The following is a 22,640-nucleotide window of genomic DNA, read 5'->3' on the forward strand; positions in this document are numbered from 1 at the left end:
TAGGGATCATCCTGTAGTCCATCTCTGCCCATCTCTGTGGCTTGTTACTCTCTAAGAACTGAAAGCGGAACAGATCATCCACTTCTGGGTTTGAAAGACACTAAAAACCATCTTCTGTCCAGGTTGATTAAACCACTTCTCAGCAAACTCTAAAAGGCGCCAATCACATCTTATGTGGCTACAAGCATCCTCATAAATGTATCCCCTGGACCATAAGTTGAGGCTTTAAAATTCTTATCCAAGGATCCTTTTTATGGTTTTAATCTCTATCACTCTCTTAATTGTTCATAATTTTTAACCAAATAAAATGCATTTCAGATTCTCAGACATTGACTGTTTTGTTTACCAATTGAACTCTACAGTGCTAGGACTTTAGTATTAACTTGAGCTGTTTGATTTAATATTTAAAGATAATGTTTGCGTTGTCCACCCTAATGTCAGAATAAAAGCAAAACATGTTTACTTTGATGGTTTTTATTAAGTGAATGGGACTTAAAAGGGAAAAGGAAGACTTTCAAAGAAACACTTGAAAATGAAAACTGAAATTCTTTTTCTCTTATCTCTTTTTGACATGTAAAAATAATTTTAAAGATGCCCAGAAGAGGAAATAAAGTTATTAATAGAAAAATGCCTTCCAACAGGCCAAAGCAGGGGGCCACAGCTTAAGAGACACTGACCCTTTGAAGTTGATTTCTCTCTCCCTTTGTGGGTGCTCTGAGATCATATCGGCCAGGCATCTTTAGTGTCAAAAAGTCATCTGAAATCTCCTTTTTGCTTAGCCAACCTCCTGCAAAGATAACTTGAAATTACTTTCATTTTAACATATTACTTTTTAAAAGGCTACAGTAATTAACTGTTAAACTGGTTGTTATTCCTTATCAATTAAAACATAGAATGAATATCCAGTTTTCCAAAAACCCTATTGGATCTCATGATATAAATGCAATTCACTTTTTAATAGGCTCATGCTTCCTATCAAAATCACTTAACACCAGAATTATTTTCTAAGGCAGAAGCATGACACATATTTCAACTCCCACGTAATAGCACTGCAAAATTTGGTAACATCTGCATATTTTCTTTACTAATTGCAGTGGTAGTCTGAAATTAATTATAGGAAACTAATTTTTTTCCAAGCACAACTTTTTTTAATATCATATTTGGTTTAATTGGTACTTTGAATTATAAATTGTTTTTCAACTACAGCATATTGTTTGATATAGCTAATGAAATGATTTTAATGTTCAGCTTAGCTATTATGAGATCTTATTTTGTCTTTCTAATATAATTTCCATTGTAATATTCTAATCAACTTTCTAACTACTTTTTTCTTTGAATGTTTAGAATTGTATTATAAAAAATACTGTAACAAGTGATGAAATAGTATTTTTATTTTCAACATGTGATGCCCCAAAACAAATTATAATGAGTGTCAGTAGCATTATTCATTCATCAAGTACTTAACAAATCATATCTATGTATTGTTATAGTATGAGCAGTGTGGACAATTGAAAGATGTAAATCTTGCCCCAAAGAATAATAATTCTTTAAAGAGGGGAGTAACTAACATCTATAGTACATTGTAATAGTATTAGTTTTTGCATTGTGTATTATATGTAGCTAAAACCTAGAAGAAATTTCAGGGTAAGTTAGAATCATTTCCAATGACTGTATGATAAAGATGAAACCCGAATTAGACATTGAAATTCTGGATTACATTTGTAAAAGTGAGAAAGAAGAGATTTCTTGTCTAAGCCATCATATAAGCAAAGACTTAGAAATGATTCTTTGACATGTTAAAAGGACTGAGACTTCCAAAGCAAACTCATACTGAAGAACATTGGGAGATTATGTTATATACAGAATATGATGTCACAGAGGAATAGTGATGTTAAGATAAGCATCATAAAATCAGAGTTACTGGAGACTTCTGAGTGAAGATGCATAGAATGCTTCCCCAATAAAGACCAAGAAAGAAGTCTTATAAACTAGACAAGTCAGGGCCTAACTAGGAAATCTAAAAATACAGGAGAAGAAAGCTAGCCCATGTAAGCAGCTAGCTTAGAACCTGGCAGACATCACAATATTGGAGGTAAAATATGACTGGCTGTCCTGGCAAGAACCCATTTACAGTGGCATTTAAGTATCCATTTGAGGGTACTTTCCTTATTCCCAGAATTCTATATCTCCATGTGTTAGTCTCCTACTAGAAATATGAATGACTACCCAAATGTAGTGACGGAAAATTGAATGAATCATATATGATCAAAAGGGTCATATAATTTCAGAAAAAATGAATTCATTACTGTTAGGAGAAATGGAGTATTAACATAGCATGATCCAGGTTCAAAATTGACTAGTGGGAAAAATTTTAATCAGTAAGGAATGAACTGGTAGGCTTAGGCAAGGATTCTAATTGTTGTTCTTGAGAGGTATGCTGAATATGAAAAATAGATCACAGTAAAACTGTGTCCCTGAAAGGCAGTGCTGAGATTTCAAACCTAAAAGTAGTAGTCACAGTACACGGAGAGAAATATATGTGTTCAGAAAGAAAATTAAATGAGAGAACCTCAGCACTTCTGGATTTGCTTTTCTTGATTCAGAATAGCTTCCCTGGAAGCAAAATTCAAAGTGTCTAATGTACTGAATAATTGGGGCCTCTAATAAATCTTTTGGAGAGCTTTGAGTGAGGTTTATCTTTTTTTTCCTTTGGCATCTGGCCACATCAGAATTTTAGAGTAACTCATGACAGATGTGTTTACTTGAGAGAGTTTCAATAATTGCGACACTACCTAGTGTTTAAATATTGATTAAAAATATGCTGAAACTTTGGCAGGTGAAACACTTTGGCAGATGGAAATGGAAATCAGTGTCTCAGTATACACGTAGGTTACCTCTGAGTAATGCATTTGATGAAGTGTTTTCTCCAAATTAGAGCTTTCTTAATTAGATAGCATCGTCCAATGAGGTCATGTCACTAAAATAAATTGGATTTTAATAATTATTAGTCAGAATTAGTTATATTAGAAGTGTTCCATTTGAAAAAAATATCAGATGTCTTATGTAACATCCATTTACTCATTTTTAATTTAGTATTTACTATAAAGAAATTCATAGCTATTTCTATATATACACTTTAATTTAATTAGCAGATTTATTATCTTTATTTTCCAGAAAAGGAAAATAGCCAGAGAGGGCACCTTGTTAAAATACTAAATATGTTTTTTAGGAATTGAATTAGGATTCAAACAGATTTAGTGTGATTCTAAAGCTGTATTTTTAGGAGCATGTTACTTACCTGGTCACTCATGGGGCATTGATTACTTCTGCCAGTGAATCATGATCAGTACACTGACTCCAAGAATTCTAGCAAGCTGGGACAAGCAGTGTGTCAGGATGTGACTCTAGTGTTAGCTCTAAGGCCTTTTAAATTAAATTTTATTGATATATTGGTTTATAATACTGTAACATTTCAGGAGTATTGCTTCCCACTTCTGTGTAAGAGTCATCACACCTAGCATTGAAATTCTGATGTTAGCTACTGAAACTCACAATCAATCTGATCCTGCTCCCCATTCTTGCCTCAGTTTCCTTCCTGTTTCTCTGTAGTAACCAACCACCATGCTTCCATCGAGTCTGAGTTACTTTTATTGTTTTAGCAGTTATTTTGTTTAATGTTTATGTTACATATGTGAATGAAAACATTTGATCAGTTTTACTTCATGACTTATTTTCTTAGCATAATCACCTCACATTCCACCTACTGTTCTTAGCGTGATTAGCATAATTATGCCAATTTGTGTAATACTAATCAGCATAATCAGCTACATTCCACTTTTTCAAAGGTATAGATCATATCTTAAGGCTCTTACCTTGCATGTGGCCAGCCCTTCTTTGGTTCTTAGCAACACATGTTTTCCTGAGCACAGTGCCAGAGGTGCTCAAAATCCACCCATTTGTCCCAAAGGCATTATTTTACCTTTGATCAGTAGTTTCTATTGAGGATATATCCACAACTCTTGATATGGTTATCTGTGGACAATCAGTCCTGGAAGATTGCATGCAGGGCTACTGTGGATAGGGCTATAGCCAGCTTTCTTTTTAGCTGCTTCTTTGTGCTTACTTCTTTATTGGAACAACAGTCAAGTGATTGTGACTCTTACTGAATTCCCAGTAAGATTCCACACAAAGATTATATCTGCCATGTGTGATGAGACATGAAGTAATAAGAAATTAATAATGATACACTTATAAAATATTATTATTTTGGCTTTCTCTTTATACCTGTGTTCTCCATTGAATACGTTTATATCTGACTTGATTTTTTGTATCTTTGTTTGCTTTATCCACCCTGGAGAAGAGCATGTACTCTTGAAGATTCACTTCCTCTCTTTCTCTTCCCTCACATCTTTCTAAGTCCATTTTGTTGGAGGTAAAAAAAAAAAAAAATAAAACTATCGTGCTTCACTAATGAAATAAAATACTCTCCTTTTTTAGCAAACAGCTATAAAACCATGTATGACCATGGATATCCTTATTTACTATATCAACTCAATAAAATATATTTCTAGAAACTATAAAACTCAAATATTTTGTTCCAAAGGTTGCTTTGTTTGGACTCAGATGCTTTGTGACCATCTTAGACTTAAATTGGGGATATAGACATTATTTTGTAGGATTTTTCGGGAAAAGTCGGTTATGAGCTAAAACTAAAATTTCTTTTAATTTTAAGTAATATAAAACATTGAGATCCTCCCTAAAATGATGAATGTTTTAAATATAACAATGCAAAACAAAAACCCCAAAGAATACCTTTGAAAAACATGTGCATTCCACAAAATGTAAATATATTGCATATATTCATATTTGACATTTCTGTATATACCTATTTCTAACTAAATTTATATTTCTATGAGTAGACAGAAAATGCTAAAGAAATTAAATTTTGGTTTTTCTTTACCTATGAAACTAATGGAAATTTGTTTATTTTCTTTGTTTGTTGTTCTCACAGCTGAATTTTTATTCCTCTTGTGGGGAGTTTATCTCTGCTATGCAGTGCGGACAGTCCCATCAGCATTTCATGAGCCACGCTACATGGCTGTTGCAGTTCACAATGAGCTCATTATCTCTGCTATATTCCATACAATTAGGCAAGTGCTCTTTGGAGGTAGTAAATGTGTTTTTTTTTTTTTACTGATGTATTGCAATTTTATTTAAATAGAAAAACTGGATAAGATATATAAATGGTTAGCTTTACAAAAGTTAGTATTTTATCAATTGACTGCCTTCATTTGTTTGGAAGGTTATTCAATGTTAAGCGAATTAGAGATTGTCTTGTATATTACATGTCATGATGTGTACACATTTGTTCTGAGGATATAAAGCAAAACATTTTTATAAAGCAGATGTATAGAAATTGTTTATGTTTTTATTTAGGGTTAATGTGCTGGTTCTTCGTAAATTATGTACTCAAAATCAAAAGCTATCCAAAAAAACTGCATTTTTGTGTTGAAAAGAGATTTTTGTCAGCATCAGATTTTTTTGTTTTGTTTTGTTTTTGGGCCACACCCGGCGATGCTCAGGGGTTACTCCTGGCTGTCTGCTCAGAAATAGCTCCTGGCAGGCACGGGGGACCATATGGGACACTGGGATTCGAACCAACCACCTTTGGTCCTGGATCGGCTGCTTGCAAGGCAAACGCCGCTGTGCTATTTCTCCGGGCCCAGCATCAGATTTTTGCAGTTATTCTCTATAGTAAAATGTATAGCATGATCCTTTTTGGTTTTGATCTTGATGAAATCCAGCAATGCTTGGGTGATGCTTGGCCTGACTGTGTAAGCCTGAGAATTCTATGCTTGAGCTTATCAATGTAGTGCTTGAGATCCACCAGGTCACACCCAACAGTTCTCAGAGAACACCAGGGTTATACTTTGAGATGCTTGGGAGACCCTCCCATGCTGGAAATCAAACTCAAAGCAACAAATTTAGGACCTGATGTATACTAGCCAGGAAATCTACTGCTTAAGCTTTCTCCCAGGTCCAATGACCTTTGATTTTTGTTTGGTTTGGTTTGGTTTGGTTTGGGAGCTAAACTCGACAGTGCTCAGAGCTTACTCCTGGCTCTACGCACAGAAATCATTCCTGGCGGACCTTATGGTTGGGGTGGGATATGGAATGGCTGGGATTGAACTCCAGTCAGCTGCATGCTGTAATGCAAATGCCGTACCCACAATACTATTGCTCTGGCCCCTTTGATTTTTAGCATCAACATTTCTCTCTATTCAGAAAGGAAGTGGCTTATATTGTTTTTCATTTCTATAAATTATCTTCTGAGAATTTTTGTCTGACATATTAAATATGGCATATTAAATTTTTAAATGGTATTGAAACCTCTGTAAAAACAAAGGAAGAATAGACTCCTATAGTTTGATTTTTGGGAGAGGGGTCACACTCGGTAACACTCAGGGGTTACTCCTGGCTCTGCACTCAGAAATCGCTCCTGGCAGGCACAGGAAACCATATGGGATGCCAGGATTCGAACCACCATTAGTCCTGAATCAGCTGCATGCTATCTCTCCAGCTCTGACTCCTATAGTTTGAAAGAAATCAAAAGATGTTATCTAATTTCTTCTCACATGCTAAAAACTAGAGTATATTTAATAATGAAATTAAATTTTTAAATATTATTACTACTGTGCTATATATATTAATGTGAGTATTAAAATATTGTGAATTGGGTGAGAAGATAAGAATCTGTGGATTTTTGCAGGGTATTTATTTTCTCATTTGAATCATTAATCAAAAATAATATTTGCAGGCCTAGATGATGCAAGAGAGCAGACTAAAGTTAAGTATGACACAAACTATTTCAACGTTTAAGTAAAGGAGATTTTTATAATCTGGAAAATTTGTCAGGTATTTAGGAACAAGAGATTCTTAGCTTTGCTTTGACCTTTTTCAATTATAGAAAAGAGAAAGAAAGAGAATGGAAAAGAGAAAAATGGAATGTACAGTAGGAGATTATCAATGTGAAAAAGAGTATTTTTCTAGTTTGGGTCAGAGTCAAGTATCTGAAAGGGGATGGACACTCAGTGCAGAGCACAGTAAGCTCTGAGAGTGCACTATCAGGCTACCTGAACCATCTCACAAGAAATGCTGCTTTGTTGTCAGTTTCTAGGATTCCAAACAGGTATAAGTCAAGATCTAACAAGCAGCCTTTCCACAAACTAGTTATTAGTTACATATTACCAAGTCAACTTACTTAAGCATCATAAGCATGTAAGAAAGTTTATTACAGATGAGCTTAAATGTTTTCTGTTCTTAGAAGGTAGTTTACCCGGCAAGACATGGCTTGTGTTCTGGCCCTGCCCTACAATTAGCTACTACCTTTCTTAGAACTTAATTAATTAATTAATGAAATCTTAGGTAACTTCAAAGCAGTTACCTAAATTGATCTATAATTTTATAATCTTAAGATTTTCTGTGTTCTAATTTATTGTTAATTTTTTCTTATCAACGTTTAACATGCTTTAGTCTGCCCAACTCCTCTCAGAAGTTGGTGAGATGAATTATTTTTTTAAAAAACTTTTTGTTTTCTTTTGTCCTGTTTTGGGGCCACACCCAGTGGTGCTCAGAAACTACTATTAATTCAGAACTTAGAGGTCTCTCCTGGTAGTGCTTAGGTAGCATTGGGAGTTTTCTAATGCAGGACTCCTGCATGCAAAGTGTACTTCAACCGGTTAAGCCATAATTTATTACCTTTATCTGAACTTTTAAAATGATCCATTAATAAAATAATAGAAGATTATTGTGGAAAAATATAACTGATAAATAAAAACATGAACTCCTAATCTAAGAAGTCCCCAAATTAAGCACTGTGGGGTATTTGAAATATCACTTTTAATTGTGTCTTATGAATGCATATACTTATGACCCTGCATTTGATAGGTACCTTTTAGAAATGTGATAGTACAAATAACCTTACCAAGAAGTCTAGTTGTACAGAGACCTATTAATATTATTAAACCAGAATTTTCCACACAAAATTGACCATAGAATCCACCCTGGCCCTCAATCCAGGTCTGATAATAGAAGTCGCATTTCACATCTGGATGAGTAACCCTACTTTTCCAGTTTCAATATTTCAGATTGGATTAGATTGTGATTCACTAACTTCAAAGAATCAGAGGAAACTAGCCATTTCCTCCTGGAAAATTAGTTTGTATGACATAGTATAGTGTTGTAATTTAGCACAGTAAAATCTACAGAGCACTGATTTTAAAAGCATCATTAGAATGTACAAGGATAAAGGTACTTACTTTGTATATAGCTGAGCCCTATTTGATCCCAAGTATCACATATGGCCCCCAAACTAAAAAATAATAATTGAACAATAAAATAAAAAATAAGTAGAGAGTAAGATATAGCAATAAATCATCTAGACATTTTTGTATAAGAACTGAATTTATATGTTCTATGGTTTCAATATTAATACAATTTAAGAATAAATACAATGGCTTAACAGCTGGAATCAACCTAGCAAACTTTTTCTGAATAAAATATTGAACATCAACAAAAATATTCCCCAGTGCCTACTGTACCTATGCAAAAAAAAAAGTGGGGGAAACGCCAAACCCTACCACTCCAGCACCCATACTTTTTCTTGTTTTGTTTTGATTTCTTAGTTTTTGACTTTATTTTCCTTCTTTTTTTTCTTCCACTTTTCTCATTCTTTTCCACTCTTGTTATTATTTAAAGATTTATTTTTATTTTTATTTGCCGGGTCCATTTTTTCTTTTTTTCTTCCATTTTCTTTTCTTTTTTTTCTCTCTCTTCTTTCTTTTTTTGGTAGTTGTCACCAATTTTTTTCTCCCCTTTTTCTTATCCTTTTTATCTCCAACGACAGTGGAATAGATGCTCAATCTACAACAAGCTGTAAAGTGGAGACCAGTTGCACTAGCATACTGGGGGTAGAGGAGGGAGATATGGAATGCATACTGGGAACAGGGGCAAAGGGAGGACAGCACTGGTGGTGGGAATGCCCCTCATTCATTTTCACTATGTACCATAAACGATGCAGTGAAAGATTTGTAATGCACTTTGGTCACAATAAAAATTAAAAAAAAAATTCTGTCAAGGCTGAACGGCATGTAGGGTGCTTGTTTTGCAGGTGGTCAAGCTGGGCTCAATCCCAGCATTCTATATGATTCCCTTGAGCCCACTAGCAGTGATTCCTGAGAGCAGAACCAGAAGTAATTGCTGAGCACTGCTGAGTGTGGCCTCAAAACAAACAAATAAATGTTCTGTCAATCAGATTTATTTCTTGTCCACTTAAATATAAATACATGTAAGTATACATGCATACATGTATATGTACAAGTAAAATCTATTGCTTTATCTAAATATATAGCTATAAAAGTTATGCCCAGTTACTTTCATTGTTACCAAATTGTCAGGTGGAACAAAAATAAACTGTAAAGATTAGGTTCTAGAGTGGCAAATAGCATAAAAGACATTTTGCCCATTCTGTTCTAATCCTTTACTTATTTTTAGTCTCAAGCATAAAGCAAACCTTTGGAAAAGTGTAAGACTTTTAAACAGTTTGCTTTTATTCTTAACTTTGGTTTTCAAATATCCCTAGGTTCCTGACTTTTAAACCTATTTTTAAAAGTTAAAACATTCTTTAAAAAATATAGCTCTAAAATTTCTATAAAACCCAATTTTCCCAGATATTTCTAGTCGTAAATGGAATATATAAAACCCAGAAATCATTTAAAAGCTAATCCATATCAATATGCTTCAAATTATTTTTGAAGATAAGCTGTTTTAATTTAAAATGCATACATCCAATCTCCATTCTACATATTGTTAGACTAGTTTAAAGTTCCCTTGTGTTGGCATTTGAAATAGAAATTCCCTGTACATTAAGATGCTTTTAGCCTCTAAATCCATCTCCTTTGATGTAACTGTCTGCTCCAGTATTGGAAATGGCCTCTGCTGACCGGGATTGTATTATTGTCTTAGGGAACATTTTTTATTGCTTCTATACTTCAAGTTTATGCCATAGAAGCTTTAGCTTGTTATTGAATATGATGATGCTGTTTCACTGGCTTAAAAATATCTTCCCTGGTCCAACATAAACCATATCAAAAATATCTCATCCATAAATAATGTGAATATTCAGTCATATTCAGGCAGGTAGGCATAATCACTTTCTTAGAGATAATCAAGATATCTTTTGTAGCACATTCATATTCCTTCACTCTTTTTAATCTTTTGTTAGTATCTCCAGTCACAGTGAAAAATATTTCTCCATTCTGGGTAGCTGTTTAGCTTCCGTGTTATTTGATAGATTGGGAGGTATAGAAGAGGGAAGCAGAATGAAGGAAAATATAAGAAAGAAATCTAATGGATAGAAATTTTAGTCCAAATATTAGTAGTATTAATTCACTCAGTTAACTTTTCACGGATACACTATGATACCAGTACAAAAATTTTTTTAATTATTAGAATCAGATGCTTTATAATTTTATCACAAACATTTCCTTAGGATGCTAGCTTTCTTAATTTGATGATGTGCATTATTAGAACAAATGCTAATTTTCCATAAAAAGTGAATGGAGAAATTTTTTTAAAGCAAGTTCTATCTGCAAAATGACCCTCATAGCACCTGGTTTCTGAATAGGAGGATCCTTAGAACTGAGTTTAATTCGTATATGTCCTAAGAACTTTTGAAAATATTTTATTTCATGTTTTCAAGAGCCTGTTCTCAAACATACTATAAATGCCCCAATACAATTTTTCCCAATCCAATTTTTAATGGTTTGTGTTGAATTGTTTTAAAAACAACTTGATGCTTTATAGTAGGTAAAATTTTTATTTTAGAAGATTATTTTATTTTGCAGGCAGAGAGATTGGCAGTTCAAAGAGCCAGAGCATATCTTTGCTTGTGGGACCATCAGGTTTGAACCAATCCTAGTTCACTGGAGAATGCCAGGAGCAACCCCTAAACACCAAGCCAAGGAGTATCCCATAAGCATTGCTGTGTTCTACACAAAAGGAAAAACCAAGACAAACAGATATGAAATGTGTTTTGTCTACCATAAATATACTTATCTTATTTATTATATTTTGAGACATAAACTGTTGGGTCTCATAAAAACAGTCAGTTACCAGCATTTTTCTTTCTTAATTGTAGTTAATGTTTTTAAATGAAGAGCATTAGAATTAAAAATTAGAATTCTATGGAATATGATATCTTGTAACCTAAATTTCTTATTATATAAATATGGGTGATGAATGTGTCTTATAACATAGATTCATCTAAAATATGAATTTATAGCCTACTTTTCTTTTGAACTCACAGTTTGCTTTGCAGGTTTGTCTTACATATAAGGCAATAATCTGAGGGAATGTTTAGCATTTACATATATTTAGCCTGTACATGTATTAATGTATTATCTTACAATTGATAACTTAATGACTAATAAGAGTTCATATCTTATTTTGTCAAATTAGGGTTATTTAGTCACATTTTTAGTAAAAAAAAATCATAGAGGCCAGAGCAGTGGCGCAAGCGGTAATGCATTTGCCTTGCCTGTGCTAGCCTAAGGCTGACAGCCTTTTGATCCCTCAAAATCCCATATGATCCCCAAGCTGGAGAGATTTCTGAGCTCATAGCTAGGAGTAACTGGGTGTGGCCAAAAAATTAAACCAAACAAACAAATCATAGACATAGCAATACCATTTTATTTATTTTTAAAAAATTACATAAAGCATGAAGAAAAAGAGATTTCACATAGAAATGTTGTTGAATTACTAACTCAGTGAATTCTCCTTGCAGATTTGTTCTTGCCTCAAGACTTCAGTCTGATTGGATGTTGATGCTGTATTTTGCACATACTCATTTGACTGTGACAGTCACTGTCGGGTTGCTTTTGATTCCAAAGGTACTCTTCCTCTAACATTAGTTTTTAATTCTTGTAAGACAAGTCATTTAAACAAGCATAGTGTTTCTCCTCCCTTAAAAGACTGTAGGTAAAAAGAAGTTTAGATATTTGCTTGACATGCCAGATTATTTTTAAACATCTCTCCTCAGGAAATTAGACACATTATTTGTAATATATATTAATAATCATCTCACATCATTTAAAAATGTCATAATTTATACAAAATCCATATTCTGATATCCATTTATGTTTAATTTAGGAGCCCAGAAGGTATTCTTGGTCACAATAACATCAAGATCCTATTTTAAAAAAAAGCATTAAAATATTCTAAATAATTACTTGTTTAGGTTCATATTTAGGTAAATAATCATATTTAAATATTCAGACTTTTTCAATCGAAACAAATAATTATAGTATTGTACATAGAAGAATAATGTTTACTAGATGCTGAGATAGACTGCCAAGACCACATAATGAGGGGTGTGTTAAAGTGACTTGGGAGGCCAGGATTCTGCTCATGCACTCTACCATGGACTCACTAAGGAAGCCAAGTTTTCCCATCGCTTTGCATTTGAATTTTCACCGCTGGGATATGATAGCAGTAAGATTGCTTACTTGAAATAAAATGATAGCTGAATTGGGAGAAAAGCTTTCTCAATTCTAGCACTGTTATTATTTTTCTCTTTCCACAGAGAAAACAGAAACTATTTGAACATTTTATATCTTTACCAGGGGCCTCACAGTAAAACATTAACACAGCTGTAACCAGAATTGTCATTTCTTGTCTTTCATATTAGATTTGCTTTACCTCAGTTCTCACAATTAACCCAAAACATTGAAATTTAGCCTGAATGAAAAAGGCCAACCGATCGTAATTTTTTTTTTAAATTCTAAGTCTTTTCTTAGTTGAAGGAAGAAATTATACTAAAATTTACCTAATAGTCACAATTTTCAGAGATTAGTGTGTTACTGCAGTTTATCTTTATTGTTTTTAAGCTTTGCTTGATGCAGTAGCATCCTTATTTGATGGATGTATATTCACATTACTTATTCACTCAATAAATAAAATGTATTATTTGAGCTCCAAAGAGTAAGTGAAAACATGTTCATAGAAAAAATTTGCACATGAATGTTTATAGCAGTATTATTCATAATAGCCAAGTGCAAATGACACAAATGCCTCTAACTGACAAATATATCATTTTAAACGTAGTACAATGGAGTATTATTTATCGACAAAAAGGAATAAAGTGCTGATACATAATACAACCTCTACAAACCCTAGAAATCTTTATACCAAGTGACAAAAGCCAGACACAACCTCATATTATATGATTCCATTTATGTGAACTATTGGAAAAGGTAACTTAATAGAGACAGAAAGTAGATTAGTGTTTGCCATAAGATGGGAAGAAGAAAAAATGAGAAATTACTTAATGGGCTCAAATTTTCTTTGAGGGATGGTGAAAAAAGTCTGAACCTATTGCTTATAGTTGTACAAGATTGTGAATATGATAAAAGACATTGAATTATACTGCTAACTAGAGACTTTTTATGTGAATCATATCTCAAAGAAAAGACAATTTTTACAACATTAAAAGTCTTTGATAAGCACTAATTTTTTAATTTTTATTGAAACCATTGTGATTTACAAAGTCCTTCATAATTGGATTTCAAGCATACAATGACAGTGAATTAGGGTGAATTCTCACTACCACCAGTGTTGACCTACCTCCAACAAAATTCACGCCATGCATCCTATACCTCTACCCTTAATTTCTGGCCTATTTTAAATTTAGATGGTTATAGTTTAGGTCTCTTAATTCTTTTTCTATTGTTGTTGACTTTGGCTTGGGTATTTAGTTCTGTCCTTCTGTTTTTGTTTTTGTTTATCGGCCACATCCGGTAATACTCAGGTGTTAATTCTGGCTATGCACTCAGAAATCGCTCCTGGTTTGAGGGACCATATGGGACTTCGGGAGATGAACCGCAGCCAATCCTAGGCTAGCACACAATGCAGATGCCTTATGGGTAGTGCCACTGCTCCGGCCCCATATTTCTGTCCTTTTTCATCTTCACCAATGCATTTGAGAACACTTGGCCTCTGGCTTCCTTCCAACTTTTTTTTTAAATTTATAGAAATGCAGAAATATGAGTCAAAACAAGGGCCTAGTTTTTATGAAATAGGCAGACCCTATCTAGAAGATAAGAATAGAATTAAAAGGGGGGGATGTCTGGCAGGTTTTTGTGTGTTCATTTTTTGTTTTGTTTGCGTAGGTGCAGCTAGCTTTGGGGAAATTAGAAAGGAAAAACCCCTGGTCTAAAAATAGGGTGTCCTACCAATGGAAGAATCCTACCATAAGACCAACTATAGACACTGGGCAACAAATTGTCTAACCCCAAGGTCTTTCTTCATGCTCTCAGGAAAAGTTCTCCTCAATCACGGTTGTTCCAGTCAGGCTTCTATAATTAGAAAATGTGGATTTTGTACAGATCCTATGTTAAAGTCAGCAGAGGATCTTCTGATTTTATCTCATGTTAGGTGGCAAGGCAGGGAAACCTGCCCTGAAAGCTAGTCTTCAGGATGTCATAAGAGATCACCTTGGAGCATTTGGTGCCAGGCCAGCTTTAGAGCCTTTCCCAGTGGAAGTTTAATTCTTGGTGCTGGTGCAGAAAACCATGCTAGGATCCACCGTTCAGAGTTGGACAGTTGATGTTTGATCAATAAGTCACTATAAGAAATGTTCTGGATGAAAGGTACCCCTGAACTATAAAATTTATGAATTTCTATCTCTATTAGACAAGAACCTCTTTTAATATATAAGACTACAAGACTTCTCCATTTTAATGTGATTATGCAGAAAAGAACAATGCCCCCATGATACTACTGGTACATATGGGGGTAAAAATAACAAGCTAAACAATCCCTATGATCTGGTTCTAATCTAAACTCAGATTCTAGGAGAAATTTATCTACTAGAATTTCCTACTAAGCAGATGCAAAAAAGGAATGGGGAAAGCTACCTCTACATAGGAAATACACACTAAGAAGTATACCTATAAAGGAACTACATCTAAAAAATATACAAAGGAAATATACATATCCTCTTAAGTTTTTTAAATAGTCTGGGGGTGTGAGATAAAATTCAGAGCACAGTTCGTAAAAGTCAGGGATCAGGGAATGTCCTCAAACTGAGGATCTCTCAAGAACCAAATCCAGTAGCGAGCAACATTCATTGAAGGGTAGTGGGAGAAAGGAGGCCACATAGAGTGAGTCAGCAGCAGTAATGTCAGCAGCTTCTTCCAAGGTTGAGGCAAGGAGGGCTGGAGGCATCCTTTTACTTTGAGAGCTAGTTGGCAGCTGATTGGGGCATGGGGTATGTTCCAATTCCTGAGGCGTTAAGAATTGAGGGTAAAGAGGATTAAATAGGGAGAAATAACAGATTTGGGTTGAGAGAGTGAGAGCATAAAAAAGAATTTTTAAAGTGGTAAGAAGAGAGGGGAGAAAAGGAAGGGTCATATATAACAGGGACTTTATACAACATAGATAGATGTATGCACAATACAGATTAGACAAATATAAATGTGTCCTACACACATACACACACACACACTAATACACATTGGAGATTGATCCAGAGGTTGCAGTTGAAGAACTGACCTAGGTGGAATGGGTCAGAGCACTTAAAAAATAAGAGGCTGTAAAATCAGTGGGAAAGGTTTTCCAGCTCTTAGGCAAATCATCATTGGTAAGGGTAAATTTTGCCGAAGAAAGGCTTCTGTAGTTAGATTGTGCATGTAATATTCTTAAAACAATCATAATTTTCAAGTGTAGAATACTAAGTAATATGGTAATGAGCACTGTAATAGGAGTCTACCCCATGAAGTATCATCTACCAGGTCTCAAGCATCCAGGTTCCTTTCCTGAAAGCAAACTGAAAACATAGGCATTGTGATATAATAGTAAACCATTTTGAATTGAAAAAAATCACAAAAACATACTCAATGAATGAGCACTGTGCAAGAATCTATGGTCTGAAGTTGCCTATTCCAATGGACAATGCCTATTCTATGGACATAAACATTAGCTCATATTAGCATGCATGATCAAATTGAAAATTAATAAATTATTTTGTCAAGCCATCACTATATTTGGAGTCTAATATGATAAAGCCCTGTAATGTGAAATTAGAGCGACTAACCTATATCTCCAAGAACTAATGTGAAAAAAATAGGTTAGAGTCATTATAGATATATTAAAATTAAGACACTAAAACATTCTTATATAGTAAGAACTCTAGTGAAAGACCATGGCTTCCAAATGCATTCTGTACCTGTTTCTGTGGATTCAAGCATTAGAACATAGACCTCTATAAAGAGCAGTTGATAGAACAGTTGTATCCATTGCTGCAGGTCTCTTTGAAGTATAAAAGAGAAAATAGGCTTTTGTGTTTCTCCTCTTTCACTCAGTTTGTTTCCTTCTCCTCACTATACTATGGAGTATATGGTATTTGAGACATCTACCATTTAGACCAGAGATCTCAAACTCAATTTACCAGCGGGCCACAGGAGGCAAAGTCGGGGTGATCCTTGAGTGCAAAGTCAGTAGTAAGCCTTGAACATTGGGGGGTGTGACCCAAACAACTAAAACAAAACAAAACAAAAAAGATTCCTCTAGGGCAGGGCCACAAAATTTTGTATGGAGGGCTGCAAACGGCCCGGGGCCGCAACTTTGAGACCCCTGATTTAGACCATTGTTTTTTTCAGATAAGCACTATTCTTTGCCTTAGAATAGGAACAATATCTCATAAAAATCTGCTTTCATACGTTCTGGAGGAAAAAGAGGCGGAAATAATAGCAATTAATAAGAAATATTTTCAGTTAAGCACTTTGGAAAATAGTAAAGCTGGTGATCAACAATATTTAACAAATAACTTTCTTCAAGCCATGATTATCTCTGAGATTTTGTTCAAGAAAGAGTGTTGGGCCCAGAGCAATAGTATAGTGGTCATGGCGTTTGCATGCAGCTGGCCTGGGTTTAGTCCTGGCATCCTATAGGTTTCCCAGAGCACCACCAGGAGTGATCCTTAAGCCTGGAATACACCTGAGCACCGCTGAGTATGGCTCAAAACAAAAACAAAAAGAAAAATGATTCTTATAGTTGATGCTTACATGGTTTAACTAGTTTTAGGATTCCCAGAAGGTAATCCTGGGATAGTCATATGATTACAATTTGGCAGATATGCACTCAATTCATTCATCTTTGCATAAACAGATACTCAATTGATAGACATTCAATTCATCTTTGGATGAACAGACACTCAATTGATAGATACTTGATTCATTCATCTTTGTGACCTGTACATGGCTCACTTGGACCCCACATACATTCATAGAAGAGTGAAGAAAACCTTTATGGTCTATCAAGTTCCAATTTAAATAAATTAATCATTACTTAAGTTAAAAAATAGCCATTCCCATGTTATTTCATTCACCTGGCTTGTCAATTATTTAATAGCAGTTTACATTAAATATCTCTGATCTCTGTACCAAATAGCTATCAGTTGATTTTTCTAAGGGAATATTTGATAGCAAGTTCTCTAAATTGTTATTTCCATTTCCATGGGATAATCATTGGTTTCGGATATTGTGGGTAGTATAGCTGCTGGATCATTTGCTGGCCCCCTTTTTCTCATTACTACTCTAATTCACTCTTCCTCACTTTACTACTTAAAGAAGAATAGAAAAAGTGAGAATACACAAAGCTGAAGCATACCAACAGTCCAAGTGAAAATAACTACATTGTGATGAGGAAGAGACTGGAAAGCAATGAACTTGAAAGAAATGCCCTAATTTCAATGACTCTTTGAATCTGAAACTTAGATTCATTTGGGCATCTAGCCCAAAGCTCCTTTGGCTCGCACTATGTTTCAAAGAAGTCCCATGACCTTCTGTGACTGGAATACAAATTACCTGTGTTCTGAGTTTTAAAATGAGTTTTTTTGAAGCTATGTGCAGTAGACATAAAATTATTTTCTTATCATCAGATCTGAGTGTACCCTCCCCTAAAAGGAGAAACTTAAGCTAGATCCCTAGTGTTCACAAAGGATTCCCAGCTAGTAGCTCTAACTTGCTGGTCAAGGAACATTTGGGGAGGAGAGAATTCGTCTACTTTTTATTTCAAAATGCAAATACATCATAGGAAAGCAGTAGTGTAAATTAATCCTGGAAACCTAGAGCTGAGACAAGAATGAAAAGGAGAATCGGGAAGTCCAAGTAATATCACCTTACTGAAGCTTTTGCATGTACATTGGGAAGCAGAACACAAATATAGCACACTCTTTTTGGAAAGAGTTCAGTGAATGATTTTATCTAAAATGAAGAAATGATTTTAAGATGAGAATCTTAAGTAAGTTACTGTACCATGTCTTACTGTGTCTACAGCTCATATACTATCTATTGCAGTTTTCACATTCAAGCAATAACCCACGTGATGATATCGCTACTGAAGCATATGAAGATGAGTTAGACATGGGCCGATCTGGATCCTACCTGAACAGCAGTATCAATTCAGCCTGGAGTGAACACAGCTTGGATCCAGAAGACATACGGGTAAAACCAATGTTTCTTCTTTAGTGCTTCAGATTTGGACAATTTATACAGGCAAACATGTGTGGGTTGATGTTTCCTGTGCTCATATATCTGCATATGAATAGGGGGAAAGAGATAAAAGAAGAGAGAATATGTGTGTGTGTATCAACTGAAGAGACGCATTTAGAATGAAATCCAATAGTAAAACCCATGATCATGTACTGCAGGCTGTTTTAGCTCTCAAAAGCCCTGTTAGTCACCACTGATTTATGCCAGTCATAATGATGAACTAGTTATATGATCTCCATCATAAAATTTATGACATTTTGCTGCTGGAAAAGATGGGAACGAACCATGAGGAGAGCTTGGATCATTTCATGTGACACATGGCACTATTTTATCATTTGGAGGAAGAAGATGCTTTCCATCCTTGCTGAGATTAGGTCCCTTCCCTCAAGTTATTTTCATATTAGGTATCCAATGGCTGCATGATGCTTCACATATTTTTCAAAGGGGAAATATGCTCCAGGGTCAGTACAATCTGCACAGTTCACATCTTCAGAATGTGTACATTATGAAGCATGTGCTTGTGTCGCAAGCGTTCAAAAACTATGTGAGATGAAGGACAAAGTAATCAGTTTGAATGAGAAAGTTGAGTTGTCAGGAAGAGCTATAGATTAACTTCCCTGAAGAGCTCAAATGTATTGATTTTTCTGTGAAAGAGACAGTAACAGCAGGTAAGACCTGACACACAGCTGACCCATGTTCAATCCCTGGCACCCCAGATAGTTCCTCAGCCCATCAGAAGTGATCCCTGGGCACAGAGGCAGGAGTAAGCCCTGAGCACAGCCAGGTATGACCCTGTGGAGTAATTCTAGGGCTCACTGGTCGGCTGGTTTTCTGATGGTTGATGGCTGCTGCCTGCAGCTTGCTTTCAGCTACCTGCAGTTTACAGTATTCTCCGTGTTCATGTTCGAGCAAACCCTGAAATGGGTGATTGGCAACAAGGTGCAACACACAAGAAACCAGACTGAGTCACAGGAGAAAGTGTATTTTGGCCAGAGGGGGTGTTGAGCAGCCTCTTGCTGCTTTCCCTGCCACTTTTATTAGCCAGTTTAACATAAATCACCTGAGGACCAGGGTTGACATCATTAAGGGTACTTGAACTCATCAACTCAGAAAATGTGAAAGTAAAAAGTAAAAATGAGGGGCCGGGCTGTGGCGCTGGAGGTAAGGTGCCTGCCTTGCCTGCGCTAACCTAGGACGGACCGCGGTTCGATCCCCCGGTGTCCCATATGGTCCCCCAAGCCAGGAGCAACTTCTGAGCGCATAGCCAGGAGTAACCCCTGAGCGTCACAGGGTGTGGCCCAAAAACCAAAAAAAAAAAAAAAAAAAAAAAAAAAAAAGTAAAAATGAGGGCCCGGAGAGATAGCACAGCGGTGTTTGCCTTGCAAACAGGCGATCCAGGACCAAAGGTGGTTGGTTCGAATCCCGGTGTCCCATGTGGTCCCCCGTGCCTGCCAGGAGCTGTTTCTGAGCAGACAGCCAGGAGTAACCCCTGAGCACTGCCGGGTGTGGCCCCCCCCCCCAAAAAAAAGTAAAAATGATTTTACAGGTGTATAACAATATGACCCCAAAGCAAACAAAGACCATACTGATCAGTGCCCTATCCTGCTTATAATCTGGCTGCCCACTGAACTCCTCACTTCTTAAGGATATTTTTTTGCTCTTTTCTGCAGGATGAGCTGAAGAAACTTTATGCCCAGTTGGAAATATACAAAAGGAAAAAGATGATCACGAACAACCCCCACCTGCAGAAAAAACGGTGCTCCAAGAAGGGCTTAGGCCGCTCCATCATGCGGCGCATCACAGAGATCCCTGAAACGGTCAGCAGACAGTGCTCCAAAGAGGACAAGGATGGTGCAGAACATAGCTGTGCCAAGACCACTGCCCTGGCCAGGAAGAACGCGCCTGAGTCTTCGGGCCATACTGGGAAGCCCAAGGAGGAGTCCCTGAAGAACCGGGTCTTTTCTGTGAAGAAGTCCCACAGCACATACGACCACGTGCGGGAGCAAATGGAGGAATCGCACAGTTTGCATGCAGAAAGCCAGGAGGAGGAGGGGACCGAAAATTCCACCCTGGAGTCTGTGTCCACCAAAAGGCTCACACAGAAGCAGAAAGAAAACAGTGAAGGTGAGTCCACAGAGTCGGTGCCTTTGGTGTGCAAATCTGCCAGTGCTCATAATCTCAGCTCCGAGAAAAAGCCAGGGCACCCCCGGAGCTCCATGCTGCAGAAATCTCTCAGTGTCATTGCCAGTGCCAAGGAGAAGACGCTGGGCCTGGCTGGCAAGACCCAGGCTCCCGGTGTGGAGGAACGTGCTAAATCCCAGAAAACTCTGCCAAAAGATCAAGAGTCCAGCAGAAAATACTCCAATTCCGATCACCCAGAGACTAAAGAGTCCGCAGCCCCTAACTCCAGCCACCTGGAGGAACAGAGGAAACCTCAGCGATCTGGGATTATGAAGCCACAAAGGGTCACCCCCGCCCCTGCCAACCCGGACCCGAGCTCCTCCACTGTCCAGCCGAAGGACAACTTTGACATAGGAGAGGTGTGTCCTTGGGAGGTTTATGACCTGACCGCTGGTCCTGTGCCTTCAGAATCAAAAGTCCAAAAACATGTCTCTATTGCGGCTTCTGAAATGGAGAAAAACCCCACTTCCTCCTTAAAGGAGAAATCTCATCCCAAATCAAAGGCAGCTCAGCCATGTCCCCGGCCAAATCAGAAGAGCATAGACAAGGCCGAGGTGTGCCCTTGGGAGAGCCAAGGTCAGTCCCTGTTGGAAGAGGAGAAGCACTTGATTTCCAAGATTCAGGTTCCCGTGGGGAGAGTAAAAGAAGAAAAAGGCAATCAGCATTTGGCTACCAGTGTATGTGTTGGGCAACCTGAAGAACTGAACCCCAAAGTTGTAGCATCAAAAGCAGATAATGAAAATCTTAACCAAATAGGAGGCCAAAAAGAAATGCTATCTGCCTCAGAAGACACGGTGCCCAGTTCCTCTAACCCATGTAATAACTTGCAGCTATCTTTGCTGTCCCGAGCTGAGGTGTGCCCATGGGAGTTTGACACCTCAGATCAACCAAATGCTGAAACAAGTGTAGCTTTACCTGCCTCTTCCACTTTAAGTGCAAATCAAACAGGAGGGCTTCAGAAGTAAGAAGTCTGGATGCTTTTAAAAGGTAGCATCTCTAGGAAGAAAACTTGAATTTGGATATAAGACACAAGCTATCAGGATTGGAAATTCCCAAGGTGTATCTGATAGGGGAAATATGAGCGGCATGACCAGAAGACTAGGAGGGCAGAGTGCTAACGCCCTAGAGAGAAGGTTGACTGGCCAAGAAGTCTTTCCGGTGCTAACACTCGGGAAATTGGCATTTGAGCATGTTTAGGGAGAGTAAACCCCAATGTATGCCCCATCCATATTTAACCATGGGACTTTGAAGATCCTAGGCAAGGCAAATCAGAAGACACAGAAGAGAGAGGAAATTATGTGAAAAAGCAGGTATGAGACTGAAATTCTAAGCTGTCTGAAAAGAACTCACTTTACCTATTTAACCTTGATAGCACTGCTAACTTAATGCATCCCCCAAATATCTTTTATATTACTGGTTGCTCTCATTTTCTTATAAATGTATGTATGTTTCAGTACATTGTTGTGTCTCATATATAAAGCATTCCAGATTGTATAATTTTTGCAAATAACTGATATTATGTGACACAACACATTTATGCAATCCGCAGCTACCCGATTGTTATTGCAACTAACTGAATACCTGCTGTCTATCAACTTTAGTTGATTCTTGAAGCTTTTTCTGGCTTGGGAAGCCATAATTGATATGATAAAAAAAAATTTAGTTTTGCCTGTGGTTTATATATTGTGCATTTGGATTTGACTCTTATTTCACATCATGGTTTGTTACACTGTCTTCTTAATCAGAGTTCTTTCATACAAGTTGAGTTACCTGTTTTGCACTTCTTTTTAGGACTCCTAAGCTTTATTAATACTGGCAATCATGTGGTCCTTCTTAATCATGTGTCTTAAT

General features: G+C 36.5%; 1 protein-coding gene and 1 non-coding gene across 3 annotated transcripts in view; one reads left to right on the forward strand and one right to left on the reverse strand.

Annotated features, from left to right (window-relative positions):
• Window positions 1–22,245, forward strand: part of GPR158 (G protein-coupled receptor 158) — a 351,447-nt gene extending 329,202 nt beyond the window's left edge. Inside the window, exons 8-11 of one of the 2 annotated variants that reach the window (XM_049777750.1) lie at window positions 5,012–5,150; window positions 11,843–11,948; window positions 18,393–18,560; window positions 20,279–22,245. In XM_049777750.1, the coding sequence (XP_049633707.1) occupies window positions 5,012–5,150; window positions 11,843–11,948; window positions 18,393–18,560; window positions 20,279–21,754 (1,889 nt within the window). In that variant the 3' untranslated portion in view covers window positions 21,755–22,245. The remainder of the gene's footprint in view (window positions 1–5,011; window positions 5,151–11,842; window positions 11,949–18,392; window positions 18,561–20,278) is intronic. The other variant, XM_049777751.1, reaches the window with a different exon arrangement.
• Window positions 3,286–3,415, reverse strand: LOC126014627 (small nucleolar RNA SNORA3/SNORA45 family). Its single transcript, XR_007497638.1, has one exon. It is a non-coding gene; the product is annotated as a small nucleolar RNA SNORA3/SNORA45 family (small nucleolar RNA).
• Window positions 22,246–22,640: the final 395 nt, after the last annotated feature.

Source organism: Suncus etruscus, chromosome 7 (genome assembly GCF_024139225.1).
Source record: "Suncus etruscus isolate mSunEtr1 chromosome 7, mSunEtr1.pri.cur, whole genome shotgun sequence".
In the NCBI taxonomy this organism is placed as follows: domain Eukaryota; kingdom Metazoa; phylum Chordata; class Mammalia; order Eulipotyphla; family Soricidae; genus Suncus; species Suncus etruscus.